Genomic DNA, 19,475 nt, shown 5'->3' with positions numbered 1-19,475 from the left:
TTGTGTGTTATTTGTTGTTTTTCCCTTGCTGCTTTTAATATTTTTTCTTTGTATTTAATTTTTGATAGCTTGATTAATATGTGTCTTGTCATGTTTCTCCTTGGATTTATCCTGTATGGGACTCTCTGTGCTTCTTGGACTTGACTATTTCCTTTCCCATATTAGGTAGGTTTTCAACTCTAATCTCTTCTAATATTTTCTCAGTCCCTTTCTTTTTCTCTTCTTCCTCTGGGACCCCTATAATTCAAATGTTGGTGCATTTAATGTTGTCCCAGAGGTCTCTGAGACTGTCCTCAGTTCTTTTCATTCTTTTTTCTTTATTCTGCTCTGCAGTAGTTATTTCCACTATTTTATTTTCCAGGTCACTTATCTGTTCTTCCGCCTCAGTTATTCTGCTATTGATTCCTTCTAGAGAATTTTAAATTTCATTTATTGTGTTGTTCAACATTGTTTGTTTGCTCTTTAGTTCTTCTAGGTCCTTGTTAAATGTTTCTTGTATTTTCTCCATTCTGTTTCCAAGATTTCAGATCATCTTTATCATTACTCTGAATTCTTTTTCAGGTAGACTGCCCATTTCCTCTTCATTTGTTTGGTCCAGTGGGTTTTTGCCTTGCTCCTTCTTCTGCTGTGTGTTTTTCTGTCTTCTCATTTTGCTTAACTTACTGTGTTTGGGGTCTCCTTTTCGCAGGCTGCAGGTTCATAGTTCCCGTTGTTTTTGGTGTCTGCCCCCAGTGGCTAAGGTTGGTTCAGTGGGTTGTGTAGGCTTCCTGGTGGAGGGGACTAGTGCCCGTGTTCTGGTGGATGAGGCTGGATCTTGTCTTTCTGGCAGGCAGGACTGCCTCCAGTGGTGTTCCTTGGGGTGTCTGTGACCTTATTATGATTTTAGGCAGCCTCTCTGCTAATGGGTGGTGTTGTGTTCCTGTCTTGCTAGTTGTTTGGCATAGGGTATCCAGCACTGTAACTTGCTGGTCATTGAGCGGAGCTGGGTCTTAGCATTGAGATGGAGATCTCTGGGAGAGCTTTCGCCGTTTGATATTATGTGGCCATTTGATATTACGTGGAGCTGGGAGGTCTCTGGTGGACCAATGTCCTGAACTCGGCTCTCCTCAGCCTGCCGAAGCACCAAAACCCTATCAGCCACACACAATGTGTTCTTTTAAGAGCACACTTAAGTAACATCATGATTGTGTGCGGTACAACTTTACTTTCAAACTGAGAGCTGCGGTGGATGGGATTTTTGCCTTCCCCTGATGGTTGAAAGTTACAATTTTTGTTTTTGGAAACCCCACCACTTCCTTATTTCTATTATTATTTTTGCAAGAAAAGTATAAAGAGAGTTGGAATGGAGGTGAGATTTGTGATCAGGAAAGCCCTGGATGCCCTCCTTCTCCATCTTCTGCCTCTCTCTCTGATTAGTTCCTATCCAGCAGTAGATTGAAGCAGGAGATGATTCTCCATTTCAATTGAGCTATGATTATGTCTCTTTTTACCCAAGCAAGTCATAGAATGTTAATATCACACATTGGACCCCAGGGCACACCCTGCTTGGCCTCTTCATTTTACAGTTGAGGAGCTTGGGGTCCAAAGAAGTAATAACTCAGTTCTCCCAGCACATTTCCAGCACTTCTTCCATTGGTTCCCAATGCCACACAATGAGATAACTGTTTAATGCTTCTGAGTCCTTGGAAACATTAGTAATTGCCATGAAGAGAAAAGGACAAAGCTGTGAAAGACCAACCATAGGTTACCCACACAGAAACCCTGGGGTGGGGGTTTGAAGGGGGATATTTGGAGACAGAAAGGCATTCTCACCTCTTTCGTCCCCAATTTTTAAACTGCAAAAATTTTAAAGAAAATAAGTATAAGAACTAGCCTGGGAGAAGGACGACAGGGTAATGGGTTCTGGTAATTCTGGACAGTCAATACTACTGAAGGCTAATGGCAGTGGAAGGCAGGCTGGGCCCTGCAACATTTTTGGAACCCATGTCTTCTGTGGATGGCTAATCTTCTAATGGACTGTGATGCACCACTATGATAAACCTCTTGTGGAAATGCCCTTGGCTGAAGGATGCCTTGCTCAAGGTCATGCCCCACTCCTCAATGTTTGGTCAATGTAAAGACAAAAAGACCCAGCACCCTCAGAGCAATGGGAGACTACTATGAGGGCTACCCCAGCTTCAGAGCACCCTCCAGGGTGTGCTGAGGCCCTTGCCGAGGCTGCATTACAGCCCAACTTCTCCCTCACCCAATCCTGCTTCCTTCCCTTGCAGAGGTGTGATCCTGAGAACACACCCAGATAGACTTCCTCACATTAATCGCCATCTCACAGTCTACCTCCCAGAGGACCCAATCTGCAGTAGCCCTTTTCCGACATAAAAATTTCACACCTCATTCCCACTTACCTGTTTTTCATTTTGTTTTATTGATTTTCAATTTATAAGAAATGCAACTGCATATGTAACCTCTCTAGTCTAAGGAGAGTCTGTGCTTAATATCCAGCAAAACACATTTAAAAGTCTTCTTTCCCCATTGCTCTCATCTGAATCATCCTCCAAGTAATTCTCTCCCAATCCAATTTTTATGTAAATTTCATAATTAAAGCACAAATGCATTCTCATTGTAAAAGCAAAGTCTTTTGATACTCCATCCCCATAACAGTCCCATGCCAATATTTTCAATTTACAGGTGCCCTCCAGATGCTGCTACATCCTCCTAGGAAGTCCCATCTCCCCTCCCTGCCTTGACAATCACTGCTATCATCTGCACATCTCAACCAGTCACGATTTTAAACAGCTTTAACTTCCTGTGGTCTATATTACAAAACCAGTATTTTTTCCAATTTAAAATAGTGTTAGAATGTTTTGTCAAATGCCCTGATTCTTTTCTAGGGATTAACTAGCAGCCAATCAAGAAAGAGAATGCAAGTTAGTTTAAGGCATCCAAGGAAAAGGGAGGAGAGAGGAGGGACTCTTCTAGGGCAAGTGGGAGGATTAACGCTTTAGAGTCAGGAAAAGAAGTTGGCGTTTATATACCTTGTAAGAACAGAAAGTGTCAGCACTCACTATATGTTCAGACAAGTTTAAAATAGAATAAAATGTTATAAATAACACTTAGGTATTAGATAATTTACAGATAGATTCATAATGAAAGCCTAAACCCTCACGAACTCTACAGTCAACATTAAGTCACCAGGAGCCCAAGTGTAGGCTATTCAGAAGGCCTCCCGAAGGGGAATTTCAGGGCATGGTCTCGTGTCCCCCAGGACATCGGAAGTGAGACCTCTAAATAGAGGTGAATCTAAAGTCAACTCAATCTTGATGCATCGTGGTGCTGACATGTGCTTTGGGCAAGCAGGAAATTCATTCTGAAGTAAAACAGAAAAGCCCCCCCAAAAAACTAACTTGAGGTTTCTTAAGAAATGGACTTCACTCAGCAGAAAATGGTATCTTCCAAAGGTTTCTGCTGGCTGTTGGGGAGGGGTTGTTCCTTAAACATTTCTATTTCTTTTTTTTTTTTTTTTTTTTTTTTTGCGGTACGCGGGCCTCTCACTGCTGTGGCCCCTCCCATTGCGGAGCACAGGCTCCGGACGCGCAGGCTCAGCGGCCATGGCTCACGGGCCCAGCCGCCCCGCGGCATGCGGGATCCTCCTGGACCGGGGCACGAACCCGCGTCCCCTGCATCGGCAGGCGGACTCCCAACCACTGCGCCACCAGGGAAGCCCCCTTAAACATTTCTAAATAAGGAAACTATAAAACTGAAAATGCAAGACTACCCTGGGGGATAAAAAGCAGTTATTTCAGAGGAAGAGGACTCTAATTACAAGGACAAGAGAGAAGAAAACGCAGGGTGGGAGCAATGTCTAGGAGGGGCAGGAACAACAGCAAGAACAAACTACTGACACAGGATAAGAAGTATCAGAAAACTACACAGGAGTAACAGGCAGGTATGGAAGTCACACTGCTGTACTTGCTGTATCATCATGAATGCTTCTGGCTGCAAGTAATAGAAAACCCACAATGCATATTTTTTTATTTCTCTTTCTCATGTAACAAGAAGTGTGGAGATGGCTCTTGCTGGTGTTAGTTCAGCAGCTCAGTGATGTCAGGGTTTACATCTCTGTGATTCAAGCCCATTCCTCATGGCTATAAGATGGATGCTGCACAGCCACCCCTAACTGGAAGGTGCCAGGAGAATGGCGTCGGAAATAGGGGTTACCAGGCAGCCAACTCTCTACCACAATAACATGAAACCTGTGAGCAAACTGGGCTCTTCCGAAAGGGGAGAGCCTGTAAAATGGGTGGGTGCTGAGTTCCTCCAAATGGAACCTAAGCTCCATTTCTAGAGAAACATGTAAATTCCCACACCACATTAGTATTGGCAGAAGGACAAAACACCTATTCCAAACTTTTGTGTGTTTCATTGCATTGACCAAGAAACTAACTACAGAACCCTCTTTCCAAAAAAAGATCAGAAGTTCTAAATGTAGTGAGGAGAGAACGTGAATTGGAACTGCTATAAAACACAAACAAGTTCAAAAAATCGTATTTATTTACAAAGGAACAGAGGAAATAAAGTGGTAAGCGTACATATTTACATAGCAAGTGTAGGCAAAACTTATCAAGAAGATTCTTTAAATACTTCTACAATCTAGCATTTAACGGTCAAAATCAGCTTCTAATTCTTTTATCACCTCAGGAAGATTTTTCAGGAGGTTCAATCTATGATTCAAAGTATATGACTATCTTAATGAACAAATTATAATTTTATATTCTTTGAAAATCTCCAAGTTGCTGGAGGCCAAGTGAACCAGATCACTACCAATTTTTTTTTTTTTTTTTTGCGGTACGCAGGCCTCTCACCATTGCGGCCCCTCCCGCTGCGGAGCACAGGCTCCGGACGCGCAGGCCCAGCGGCCACAGCCCACGGGCCCAGCCGCTCCGCAGCATGTGGGATCCTCCCAGACCGGGGCACGAACCCGCATCCCCTGCATCAGCAGACAGACTTCCAACCACTGCACCACCAGGGAAGCCCCGATCACTACCAATTTTTAAAAGATTCAAAGGCTCTTAAGTTAGAAAGTCATAACTGCTTTAAGAAATTGTTTTTAAAAATCCAAATGTACTATCATCTGTTGAGTAGTACAATACAGACTTAGTTTACATTTTCTTAATCCATTAAGTGGCATCGGTCACCTTATAATGAGACCTTACTGTTCTCTAATGAGAAACATTAAATCATTTACTATTTAGCTCTTAGGAGAATCACTCAAAGTATACATTCAGCTTTTAATAACATTAACATACATGGGAAAAAAAAAAGATCCATTTCCCTAACTACCATCAGTAGCCAGTTAACTGCTGGATCTTCTAAAACCAGAGACAGGTATTCTTAAGAGTCAAGATCCTTCAGACCTTTGCACTAATATACCTCAGTGTATAGACTACATTTAACTTTCTTAACAGGAGGTGAGATCCTTTCACATGTAGGGATAAGTATGCTGGCATACTTCTGCAATCCTGCCTTGTAAGTGCAGACACAAGCCCTGTAGCTCGTGGCTTGGGCTATACCTGCTGTGTTTGTCAGTTCTTCCTTTAGTTCAATGTCCTTCTGACTGTGAAATATGGTGTCCAAACTGAAATGAAGCAAATATTTAACACAGAAACTATTCTGATGTTAAAAAAAAGAATGGCAACACAAACACCAAATAACCCTTTGAGGCTTAACTCATTCAACAGTAAGTAATTGTTTAAGAGCGGGTTACATGTCAGGCACTGTGCTCAGTCAGGGCTGAGGACATGAAAGTGAGCAGGACAGTCAAGCTGCACAGACTGAGCTCTCCGTAGACTACAGTTTGAGTCTCTATGTGCCCATCCCTAAGCAAGGTGCTATAAAATTTACAAAAAGAGATGGCTCTTTCTCTAAGATGCTTGCAGTTGGCTGGAAAGAAAATGTGAAAAGAACAGTGAACAGTGTAAGACAAACCAGTAATACCTCCTTGATCCACTATCACTGGGAAACTATGTGTTCCACCTAAGTGAATTTCTGAGATAACTGAAGGTTTTCAAATATCCTAGAATTTTAATAAACCAAGTTCTATTCATTGCTCTGCCACTTAGATGTCAGATGTCAGATGCAGATCACTTAACCACTTTCACGCTCATTTTCCTCATGTGTAAAAGAGGGAATATTGGCAACCCAAGGACCATCAACGGATCATTGGATTGACAAGATGTGGTACACACACACACACACACACACACACACACACACACACACACACCGGAATATTTCTCAGCCATAAAAAAGAATGAGATATTGCCATTTGCAGCAACATGGATGGACCTATAGCATATTATGCCTAGCAAAATAAGCCAGACAGAGAAACACAAATACTGTATGATGTCACTTATATGTGGAATCTAAAAACAAAACAAAACAAAAAGAATGTATATGCAAGACAGAAGCAGACTCACAGATATAGAAAACAAACTTGTGGTTACCAAAGGAGAGGGGGAAGTGGGGAGGGACAAATAGGGGTATGGGATTAACAAACTATTATATATAAAATAGATAAGCAACAAGGATATACTGTATAGCACAGGGAATTATAGCCACTATCTTGTAATAACCTATAATAGAGTATAAACTGCAAAAATACTGAATCACTGTGGTGTACACCTGAAACTAATACAATACTGTAAATCAGCTATACTTCGATAGAAAAAAATATTGCTGCAAAGGTCAAATGAGATGAGTAAATAAAGTACTTTGCCAGTTACAAATTTCTATGCAAATGTTGAACACTTAGACACATTTGTAATTTTAATTGTAACAGTTCTAAAGTAAACTATATACTTTTTTGCCTTCTTAGAGTTAAAAATATAATCTTCTGAGTCAACATGATAAGCATCAGCTATTGTACAGGCACAACGGTAACTGAGAAACCACACACGCACTGAAACTGAGTAGAACGATTTTCCCCTGCTCTGTTGTGCTCTTTGAGTTGCCATCTGCTTTTCAGTTTTTCCATCTCCTTTGCTGTCTGACTGATGTCCGCCAGTCTAAAGCCACCCACTGGACTTTATATACTGTCCATCTTTCACTCTCCTCTCATTCCTAAGGCTTATTCTTATTTACTACCTCAACTAGTTTATGAGATGGAAAACCACCCCCCCAAATTTGGATTGTATCTAAACCAAAGAAAAGACACTTCAAGAAAGAAGAAATCTTAAGGGTTAAGGGTTGAAATATATTATGAGTTTTTTTAAGTATCCAATGAGCATGATCATTGAAGTAATTATGACCTCATCTGCTTTGTTAAAAGCACAGTTAATGTCCTATTTATCTAAATAATCCAATCTTCATATTTGACTGGAAAAAATATTGGGAATATTCACATTTAAATATGGTTAGGTTGAATCTATCACACCATTTTTCTCTGGTCCTCTCAAAGTTTCAGACACCCAGTTCATACTGCAGACAGCAATGTCAAGTTAGCACGTGCCCAGGATAAACCATTATAAACTTATGCTCAAGTACTTTTCAAATCAAGTGTCTCACCTCAAAAAAACTTCATAGTATGCTAAAAGCTAAAAATGAACGTGAAAGTCAACACAAACAGAAACATTAGCAGCACACAGCATCAACAATTTTAAGCCCATTCTGCATAATTACTTACTTCAAGGAACTTGAAGGCAAAGATACATCATGAACAATACGCATTAGAAAAACTGAAGATTTAAACTTATAATCTCACCCTTGAAGTTTCTGGACTAGAAAATGGAGAACACTCCCAGGAATTATTTTCTTTCTCAAAGGAATCTTCTTCTTGGAATGCAAATTTCTGCTTAAGTGCATGGGATATTAAAGACACTGGATCCCAAGGTGAGTCTTGTCTTTTCCTTTTATGAATGGGTCTGCCCCCAGGGGACCTTTAAAAAAAAATGGAATAAATTAAAACTTTGTGTAATTTAAGTTCCTTATTGACAAACACAGCAGAAATATAAGCATAATATATTACAATCTTCAAGAGATTGGAATGTTTTGCCTTGTAAAAAAACAAATCTGGAGGGCACAATGGATTAGTAATCAGAAAGCTGAGAGCCCATGTGAGGCTCTACCACAATCCGTTGCAACCTGGGATTTATCAAATATCATCTTTACTTTTTATTTTCTAATTTTCCAGTCGATAGAAAAATTTAAAGAAATATTTAAGAACTTTTAAAAGGACTATGGAGTTCAAGAAAAGAAAAACATCAGGCTAACTGTTCATTCATTCATTCAATCTTAATGCCCCCTATTTTACCAGGCTCTATGTTATGCTTCAGGGGTAGAGCAGTATCCTACTTCCACAGAACACTCTGGTGGCAGGACAGTGTTACACCAAAACAAGTAAGCAAGAACATTTTGGACAGCAATTATCCAGTGCTGTGGATAAAATAAAAGAGGGAAATGTGATAATGGCTAGGATGAAAGCACTTTCAATGAGATGATGAGGAAAAGCCTCTTAAAGGAGGTGACATTCTCTTTAAGGAAATGACAGTCAATTTTAGTGTAAACATCCAGTGGATGCATCGCAAGGAGGTTGGCACCTGTGAGAAAAGAAAAAAGAAAAACAGGTACAGCTGGAGTGCAGTTAAGTAAGATGGGAAGTAGGACGTGAGGTCAGAGAGATAAGGGCTGAATCCTAGAGAGACTTCCAAGCCACAGCAAGGTGTCAAGATTTCATTCTAAGCGCAATGGAAAACCACCAAAGGATTTTAAGCAGGGGAATGGTATGATCTGACTTCAATTTTTAAAGGTCACTCTGGTTACTATATGAAGAACAGATAAGGAGGCAAGAATGAAAAGAGAGACCAGGTTGGAGGCAACTGCAAAAGTCCAAGCTATATAAGATAGAGGCAAGGGGCTTCCCTGGTGGCGCGGTGGTTGAGAGTCCGCCTGCCGATGCAGGGGACACGGGTTTGTGCCCCGGTCCGGGAGGATCCCACATGCCGCGGAGCGGCTGGGTCCGTGAGCCGTGGCCACTGAGCCTGCACATCCAGAGCCTGTGCTCCGCAGCGGGAGAGGCCACAACAGTGAGAGGCCCACGTACCGCAAAAAAAAAAGATAGTGGCAGGACTTCCATGGTGGTCCAGTGGTTAAGACTTCGCCTTCCAATGCAAGAGGTGTGGGTTCAATCCCTGGTCAGGGAGCTAAAATCCCACATGCCTCCTGGCCAATATACCAAATATAAAACAGAAGCAATATTGTAACAAATTCAATAAAGACTTAAAAAAAAAAAGGTCCACATCAAAAAAAAAAAAAAGATAGTGGTTTAGATTGAAAGGTGGCAGTGAGGACCACTGAGGGTACATAAATTTGAGCTGTATGCTGATGGAAAGGATGTGGGATAGAAAGGAAATGAAAAAACAGGATGATTTCCAGATGTCTGGACTGAGGGTGATATTGTTGCCATTTGCTGAGAAGCAAAAGACTTGGGGGAAGAACAAGTTTTCAAGGTAGAGGACGGAACAGGTAAGAAGGAAGAGTTCTGTTTTGGACATGTGAAGCATGAGGTACCTGTGAGACAGGCAAATGAAGATGTGAAGTAGGCATGGGGCTCAGAGGAGAGGTCAGGGCTAGAAAAATAAATGTGGGCATCATTAGCATTTAGCTGGTATCTAAAGCCTAGGACTAGATGAGATCACCCAAGGAAACAATGTGGGTGGAGAGAAGAAGGGGGCTGAGGGCTGAGCCTTGAACATGCCAACATTCAGAGACCAGGCCCAGAAGAAAGAATCAGCAAAGAAATAAGAGGTGGACAATGAGGTAAGAGGAAAACCAAGCATGATTTCCTCAAGGCCAAGTGAAGAAAGTGTTCCAAGGAGGCGGGAACTGAGGACTGTATCAAACGCTGCTGAGAGGTCAAGTAAGAAGAGCAATGAGAATTGACCACTGGATTTAGCAACATGGAGTCACTGGAGACCTTGAAAGAACAGTTTTCAATGGAGTGATGGGAACAGACACCATATTACAGTGACTAGAAGGCAGTGAGAAATGGAAACAAACTATAAACAACAACAAGAATTTATACCAGAAAGGGAACAGAGAAACTATAATAGCTGAGGGTATACATGTTTTGAAGATGGGAAATGCTCAAGCGTGAAGAGAAGAATAAAGATGGAAAATTTGATGGCGCAGAAGACAGAAGAGAGAATTTTAAGTGAAATGCTTAGAGAGAAGGGGAACCAGCGACCAAGGGGAGAGCATGGACATGATCAAGGATGCTTCATTTGCAATAACAAGATGGAAGGCAGAGAACATGGGTAGTAAATTTGTAAATGTAAAGATGTGGGAAGTCTCGTCGGATTTAGCAATAACGTATGAAACAAGATCAGTTGTTAGAAAAATGAGAGAATAGAGGGGTGGAGGGTGGAGTCTACTGGCGTTTCAGTCATTTCTCCAGTGATGGTAAAAGCCACAGAGTCACCATTTTACACTGACTGTGCCCGACGATACCAGTAAGAGATCTAGTTGGGACTAAACGGGTACCTACAACCTTAAGATTTTTCTCTGTACTAGCTGCCTCATACAAGGATCAATCATAACCTCACTGATAATGAAATGACTTATCTGTCCTAACACTATTACATAGAAAATACATTTATTTTCTATGCAAAACTTCATTGAGGAATTTCCAGGTGAACATATCAGATCTCTGTGAAAGCCTACTAAAATGACAGCAAAGAAATGAAAAAGATGTACACCCACAAAGACAAAAAGATTACGAGAGGAGAGAGTAGATAAGAATTGCAGCAAAATGTTGAAAGCTGGAAAGCTGATGACAGTGAAGAGAATGGGAGGTAAGCTGCCTTCCTGAAAACAGACGGATTGAGGAAAAGTCCACATATGGAATGATACGCTCCTCCCTTGCCCTTTCCCCACTCAACTCTCAAACTACCTAGCTTGCACCACCTGTGTAATCCCCAACTCTTCTGACCAAGAAGAATGAAGAACTTTCTAGAAAAACTCTCTAGTTCCAAAGAAAAGACATACAGCTACTGAAATATGGGATCTGGCTAACAAAATGGCAAGGTCCTCTCCTCAGTCACTAAATTGTGAAGCCCACCAGCTGGCAATCCTACCTCACACAAAGAAACTTCAATCAGCTTTTCCATACCTCACTTTTAAATATAAATGCATAGCTGCAAATCACCAGATACTTAAATAAGGCTCCAAAACTATAAATGGAGACCAAAATCAATAAGAGGAAAAGGAACTCAGGAAAAATGAACATAATTCAAGAGCAAAAGAAAACTTAGAATAAAACTGTAGTTAATATTTTCAGTAGCATAAGACACACAAAAGCAAGAAGACATAAAAAAGGAGCACTCAAAGAAAAAGAAATGGGTCTCGCAAATTAAAAATATGATGATGGGGGAAATTCCCTGGCAGTCCAGTGGTTAGAACTCCACACTTTCAGTGCCGAGGGCTTGGTTCAATCCCTGGTCAGGGAACTAGAATCTCACAAGCTGCACAGTTCCCCACACCCCACCCCACACCCCCAAAAAACAAGTGATGACAGGAAAAACAATAGAAGAGTTAGAATTTTCTCAAAAAGTACAATAAAAAAAAGCAAAGAGAAGAAAACAGTAAAGGAAAGATATGAAGATAAGAGAAATAATTCTGGCATTCAAACTTCTAATAGGCTTTCCAAGAAAAGAGAACAGAAGGAAAGAATAGGAGAAAATTATCAGAGAAATGTTATAAGAAATTTCCAAAAATAAAGGACATAAAACTCTAAACTGATTGAGTTCAATCAATAAGTGAACTCAGCATAAGGAACTTAAAAAGAAGTAAATGCTCAGCATAAGAAACTTAAAAAGAACTCTCCAGGGCACATCACCATGAAATTTAAGAACACCAGGACCAAAGAGAAGATCTTAAATGCTTCAAGAATGAAGAAACAGGGGCTTCCCTGGTGGCGCAGTGGTTGAGAGTCCACCTGCTGATGCAGGGGATACAGGTTTGTGCCCCGGTCCGGGAATATCCCACATGCTGTGGAGCAGCTGGGCCCATAAGCCATGGCCACTGAGCCTGTGCGTCTGGAGTCTGTGCTCCGCAATGGGAGAGGCCACAACAGTGAGAGGCCTGCATACCACAAGAAAAAAAAAAAAAAAAAGAATGAAGAAACAGGTTTCATACATGGCATCAGGAATCAAAACGACATTAACCTCTCAACAGGAACACTGAGAGCTAGAAACCGATGGAAAAATGTCTTCAAAATTCTGAGGAAAAATGATTTTCTGTCAATTATATACCCAGCCAAATAGCAATTAAGTGTGAGAATAAAAGAAAAAGAAATTCAGATATACAAGGTCTTAAATCTACCTTTCATGCACTCCTCAGGAAGCTGCAGGAAGAAAATATGACACCCAGGAAATGGGTGATGCGACACAGGACAAAGAGAATGCCCATGATGACGAAGGAAATCCTTAGGATGACAATGCAGGAAGTTTAGAGCAACAGGTGAGATTAGAACAGGACAGAGGGCTCCGTGAGGGGATTTCCGGGGTGGGGGGGATTCAAGGAGGCAATTATTAACTGCAATAAAAAATAAAATTAGTAACAAACAAAATGTAGTCATAGTATATGAAATGGCTTACCTGTGAATGTTTACTGTTATAGTAAGGATATAAATTCTGAACACGGATTTAAGGAAAGACTGTGACTTAACCATATCGGGAAGATGTAATAAGAAGTGTGTGTGCATGTGTGTTAGGGGGTAGAATGTCTAAGAGAACGTATTCCAGATTTTTAACAATTGCAAGTAAATATAACTAAAATATCAAGAAATAGCAAAAGTAGTACGTTGTTTCAAAAATATGGAGATAGGACACTAGAACAAAGAGTCACAAAAAACTGAAAATCATTCTCTCTCGAGGGGTATTTGGGGTAAAGAGGAATCAGAGAAGACTTATCTATGTTTACTTTGATAAATATAATAATTTCTTTAAACACCATTGATAAGATTTGGGTTCATTTCTCAAATTATGACAACATACCTTTCAATAGCACGTAGCTTGACCTTATTCACATCCTTCAGAACATCCAACATGTTTGGAACATCTTTATTTTTCTGGTTTTTTGAATGATGACTAAAATTGGTTTTCCTAGTATCTGGGTGCTGTTTTTTCACTTCAGTTGCTGAATTATCTGATGCACAAATATTATTAGAGGCTGTTTGCACGAGAGGAGAACATGGAGACTGTAGAGAAGAAACCTGAGGAGGCGGTGCTGGAGGAGGAGGAGAGGGAAACACTGAACTTGAAAACGAATCTGGTTCGACACTCAGTTGAGTAGTCCCTGATGATGGCATGTGTCCCAAACCACTAGGCCTGTCGTTCTTCAAGTCCAAGGAGCCTAAAGAAAATGTGGTCTGTTGAAAAACCATGCAAAATTTTCTCCAATATAACACGTAACACTAATTAGAATCAAAACAGGAACAATTCTGTAATGCTACTAAAATAATGATACTGTGGCCAGGAAGGTGAAGCAATCCCATCTGCTTAGTAATTTCTGAAAGAGTCAAGCAAACAGTAAATTCATTTTTAATCCAATTAGGATTCTCTGTGTAGGGGAAGGGGGAGAATGCATTTTAAAGAGAAAATTAAAAGTGCTTTTTTCACATACAGTCTGAATTTCATCCTCTATTTACAAAAGCCAAAACACAATCAACAACTTGTGGCTAGAAACATGCAAGCTGATATATTCACTCTAATGATGACATTGTAGAAACACCCAGGCATATATTTTCTAGGCAGGAGCCTAAGACGGGTACCAAATACTTAACTTTTTCACAACAGATTTGCTCCTAAAATCATGTGTAACACGACTGCTTTAAAAAAAGTGTATATATCATACCTCATTTATTAGCCAGTAGTATATATAATATTTAATATAAATTATAAATATACAATACTATATAAGTATTATGTAATACATAAATTATATATGTGTTTATATGGATGTTTTCATATACATACAGATATTGTGTGTGTATGTATATTATTTAAAGCAAGTCACATCTCCAAAAATTTTAAAAAGAATCATCTGGAAAAAAGTTTTCACCTAGATTTGGTGGAAGTATAGCAGCAATAACTTCAAACTACAAATATATATATATGAAGCCTTAAATCTACACTCTTGTCTCAAATTAATGCATCCCTCCGCTTAAATGTCCAACACTTTTCTACGGAGTTAGAAAAGCTTACAGTCAGCCCTCCATATCCTCAGGCTCTACATCTGCAGATTCAACCAACCGCAGATCAAAAATATGAATAAAAAAAACAAAAAAACTCCAGAAAAGCTCCAAAAAGCAAAACTTGATCCTCCATGCACTGACAACCATTTACAAAGCATTTCCATTATATTTATAACTACTTGCATTTTATTAGGTATTATAAGTAATCTAGAGATGATTTAAAGTATATGGGAGGATGGACAATGTGTATAGGTTATATGTAAATATGCCATTTTATATAAGGGACTTAAGCATCCTAAGATTTTGGTGTCCACAGGGGTCCTAGAACCAACACCCCACGGATGCCAAGGGACAACTGTACTTAGAAAACCGGCTTTTAAATACAAAACTACAATCTTCGGCAGCATAGCTAGCTCTTCTTTAAACCAAAGCCATCCCTGTCACTACAAATGCACCTTAATTTATTCTCAATAAACATCAGAGCTAACACATATATACACCCAACATCGTTTCATATTTAATGTCATTCATAAGATACATTAGCAGCAAACATTCTTTTCTTACTCAGAACCACACTGACTGAAATACTAAATGAGTATCATCCAACTGAAATAAAAATCCAACGTTACTCACCAGAATTTGTACTGTTTCTCAGTTCTTGCCTTCCCACAATTGCAGCAATCTGAGAGCGAAGAAAAGCTAGCTCATCTTCAAGGGCAGCTATTTTTTTAATTGCAGCTTCACTTTCAGGCCAATCACTTTTTGTTGGTTTGTTATGCCTTAGAGCAGGTGTCAATGGATCTTCAACTAGTTGCAAAGGATGGAAAGAAGCAATTTTCTCCTCTTCTTCATTTTTCCATATACTATTTCTGTAGGTGGAAGGAAAAAATGTAAAGAGAGAGAGAAGGAGGAAGAAAAATTTTCTAGAAATAAATCCTTTCGGTTAAAGAATAAAGATACCAAAACAAAACCAGAATAGCTCTCTTTACCCTATAATGGTCTCTAGACTCACTAAGGACAAACAACATCTTATGTAACTTTATATTCTCAGTACCCAGAACAAACGCTGACTTTAATAGGTGACCAATAAGCGGTCAGTGAATGAAGGAACACATCTTGCTTTCAGACTATAAACCAAAAATAATAATCCTGTCTATTAACTTCAAACACAGTACAAATTGATTTATTTAGAAATAAAGTTAATTTATTTAGAAATTCTACATATTCGGAATATAAGGTCCTACAGGAGTCCTTGTTATGTTGGGGTAAGTTCACCGTATTCTAATTTTTTGAAAATTTATAAACCAATTTGATATAGAATAAATTTAGCCAGTTTTTCTGAATAACTGACCCTTTTGTACTTCAGCCTGTATCTGAATACACTAACAGCTAAGTTAGTACTACCAAGCAAGAAAACATCCAAATGCTGAAATATATTTAACATCATTGCCTGGTAAACAGTAAACACTATATAAGTTTTGGCTAAATATATAAAATAAATATAGTATTTAGTATAGGAAAGAGCTTTCTCCAAAAATGAACATGGTGATTTTTATATCCTTTTAATATCATTCCTTCCTAGGCCTGGGGTGAGGATTAAATGTGCATTAAGAAAGACTAGCTAGGGGCTTCCCTGGCGGTGCAGTGGTTAAGAATCCGCCTGCCAGTGCAGGGGACGTGGGTTTGAACACCGGTCTGGGAAGATCCCACATGCCGCGGAGCAACTAAGCCCGTGCGCCACAACTACCAAGTCTGCACTCTAGAGCCCATGAGCCACAACTACTGAGCCCACACGCCACATCTACTGAAGCCCACACACTCTAGAGCCCGTGCTCCACAACAAGAGAAGCCACTGCAATAAGAAGCCCTCACACCACAACAAAGAGTAGCCCCAGCTCATCGCAACTAGAGAAAGTCCGTGCACAGCAACGAAGACTCAACACAGCCAAAAATAATAAATAAAAATACATTAAAAAAAAAGAAAAAACTGGCTAAAAATGAGAAAACACCAGTCATCCCTATTAGGAAGACATTAGCAGGACACAGCGCAATACAGAGGTAGACAAATAAAAAGGCTTGATCAGTCTGAACATACTTCACCATGTGGAAGAATTCAGATTATAGCCCACACCCCACTTTCCAAGATAAGTAGAAAAATTACCGAAATCTGAGATAACTGGCTTCTTCATCATTCGTCACACACAAAACGTCAGCAAAAGATGGAACTACAGATCCACAGTTAGCTGGGTCCACAGAGTTCAAGAGTGGGATCAGCTAAAGGAAAAAAGGAAAAAGAAAGTCAGGGAGTCGGGGAAAGACACATGCCCGTGGAAACTATTTGTGTAAATTAAAAATCCACAAGAGTGAAAAGGAAAAAGGATATGCAATAGAAAAACATACACCTATTAGTGAGAAAAAAAACTGAGGAAAATAATTATTCTAAAGTCTACACATGTGGCAATATTTTCTCCCCTAGTGAATGTCATCCAACATAAAACACAAACTAGAAGAATAAAATAAGCTACTCAGTGGTTGCTTCGCATCTGCCAATCTTTGGATATAATTACTTAAAAAAATAAAGACAAAGACACACGTGAAATGACTTGCTTCCAGGATAAACTAAAGGTTTTTGGCTTGCAGGAAACATTTCTTCTTTTGTTCTACCCTATGTCCCTAGGAGTACCTGGGATAATTTTACAGATGGTACTTAAATAATGCATGTTGACTGACTTACCTCAAAATTAGGCCTGGGACAAGGTTCTAAAGGAAGAATTTTCCCAATAATACGAACAATACTCCGAGCTGATCCATAGTCTTTATTTTCCCAAATCTGCAAAACCTATTTAAACATAAAGCATTGTTTAAAAAGTAGTACTCTATTGAGCATGTTTATATTGATATTATTTACGGAAAAAATGTAAAATATGCAATAACATTTATTTTTAAAAAGAAAATATAGAATGGCATACTTCTAAAGTATTTTCTTCAAAGAATTAAACTTTATTCATATCTGTCTTTAAACAAGTGGGAAGCAGGGGGATGGGAGTTAACATATACAGATTCCAGGAAGAAAGATCTTTTGAGAAAGCACCACAAATTCATTCTGTTTTATTTCTGATAATGGCCAAATATCTTGGGGAACTTTATTCAGAAAAATTGTCTCCCCTCCTCCCAGCTAAAAATCCCATCTTTGGGCCCAATGAAAAATGGACAATTTCAATTTTTCAAGCAGTGAAGTAATACAGAGTATATTCATGTAATTTCCTTTAAAGGAGGAATAAAAAGGGGAATAAATGAAGCGGGCCCTAAACAGTTTAAGGATGCTTTACTTACTGTTGTACTGGCACAAAAAGAGACATATAGATCAATGGAGCACAACAGAGAGCCCAGAAACAAACCCACGCATGTGCAGTCAATTAATCTACGACACAGGAGGCAAGAATACACGATGGAGAAAAGCAAGTGGTGTTGGGAAAGCTGCACAGTTACATGAAAATCAATGAAGTTAGAACACTCCCTCACACCATAAGCAAAAATAAACTCAAAATGGTTTGAAGACCTAAATGTAAGACATGACACCATAAAACTAGAAGAGAACATAGGCAAAACATGCTCAGACATAAATTGTAGCAATATTTCCTTAAATCAGTCTCCTAAGGCAAAAGAAATAAAAGCAAATATAAACAAATGGGACCTAATTAAACTTAAACGCTTTTGCACAGCAAAGGAAACCATCAATAAAATGAAAAAACCTACAGAATAGGAGAAAGTATTTGCAAACTATGCAACTGACAAATGGATAATCTCCAAAATATACAAACAGCTCATACAACTCAATATCAAAATAACAAACAACCCAATCACAAAATGGGCAGAAGACCTAAATAGACATTTCTGCAAAGACATACAGATGGCCAACAGGTACAAGAAAAGATGCTCAACAGCCCTAACTATTAGGGAAATGCAAATCAAAACAACGAGGTATCACCTCATGTGGGTCAGAATGACTATCATCAAAAAGTCTACAAATAATAAATACTGGAGAGGGTGTGGGGAAAAGGGAACCCTCCTACACTGATGGTGGGAATGTAAATTGGTGCAGCCACTATGGAGAACAGTATGGAGGTTCCTTAAAAAAATACAAGTAGAGCTATCATATGATCCAGCAATATCCCACTCCTGGGGAAAACTCTAATTCAAAAAGATACATGCACCTCAATGTCCACAGCAGCACTATTTACAATAGTCAAGACATGGAAACAACCCAAGTGCCCATCAACAGATGACTGGTTGAAGAAGATGTGGCAGATATAGATATAGATATAGATATACATACATACATACACACATACATACACACAATGGAATATTACTCAGCCATAAAAAAGAATAAAATATTGCCATTTGCAGCAACATGGATGGACCTAGAGAATATCATACTAAGTGAAATAAGTCAGACAGAGAAAGACAAATATTATCACTTATATGGGGACTCTAAAAAATACTACAAATGAATCTATAAACGAAACAGAGAAACAGACTCACAGACATAGAAAACAAACCTATGGCTGCCAAAGGGGAAAGGGAAGGGGGGTTATATTAGGAGTATGAGACTAACAGATACAAACTACTGTGTGTAAGATAGAAAAGCAACAAGAATCTACTGCATAGCACAGGGAACTATATCAATATCTTGTAATAACCTATAATGGACAATAATCTGAAATATTATATAACTGATCACTTTGCTGTACAGCTAAAACTACACAATAGTGTAAATCAGCTATATTTCAATTTTTAAAAAGAGAAAAAAAAAGAATGCTTTACTTACAGTGGAATAAATTTTCTAGTAGTCAGTTCTTAAGAAGCTAACAGAAATGAAATGTGCTTCTATAACTCAAATAATAACTTTGTTCTTTGGCTTGGAGTTTCCCCTATTAGTGTAAACTATTCCCACAGGAACCTCCCCCAAAATATGACATAATGTTTGTTCTTTTGGAAGTGATTTCAACACAAAGGAGGCATTTTCTCTCTTTAAAAAGCATTAAAGGGCTTCCCTGGTGGCGCAGTGGTTGAGAGTCCGCCTGCCGATGCAGGGGACACGGGTTCGTGCCCTGGTCCGGGAAGATCCCACATGCCGCGGAGCGGCTGGGCCCGTGAGCCATGGCCGCTCAGCCTGCGCGTCTGGAGCCTGTGCTCCGCGGTGGGAGAGGCCACAACAGTGAGAGGC

At 39.4% G+C, this 19,475-nt stretch overlaps 1 protein-coding gene across 1 annotated transcript in view; it reads right to left on the bottom strand.

The window, feature by feature from the left end:
- MTFR2 (mitochondrial fission regulator 2) overlaps nucleotides 1–19,475 on the bottom strand; it is an 83,056-nt gene that overhangs the window by 60,835 nt on the left and 2,746 nt on the right. Inside the window, exons 3-7 of the mRNA XM_024759099.1 lie at nucleotides 16,980–17,084; nucleotides 16,407–16,519; nucleotides 14,879–15,114; nucleotides 13,047–13,404; nucleotides 7,757–7,931 (exon numbers count right to left, since the gene is read on the bottom strand). Of these exons, the coding sequence (XP_024614867.1) occupies nucleotides 7,757–7,931; nucleotides 13,047–13,404; nucleotides 14,879–15,114; nucleotides 16,407–16,519; nucleotides 16,980–17,084 (987 nt within the window). The remainder of the gene's footprint in view (nucleotides 1–7,756; nucleotides 7,932–13,046; nucleotides 13,405–14,878; nucleotides 15,115–16,406; nucleotides 16,520–16,979; nucleotides 17,085–19,475) is intronic.

Source organism: Neophocaena asiaeorientalis, unplaced genomic scaffold, assembly GCF_003031525.2.
Source record: "Neophocaena asiaeorientalis asiaeorientalis breed wild unplaced genomic scaffold, Neophocaena_asiaeorientalis_V1.1 scaffold5, whole genome shotgun sequence".
In the NCBI taxonomy this organism is placed as follows: Eukaryota; Metazoa; Chordata; class Mammalia; order Artiodactyla; family Phocoenidae; genus Neophocaena; species Neophocaena asiaeorientalis.
The sequence above is the reverse complement of the archived record's forward strand: the minus strand, read 5'-3'. Positions and strand labels throughout refer to the sequence as shown.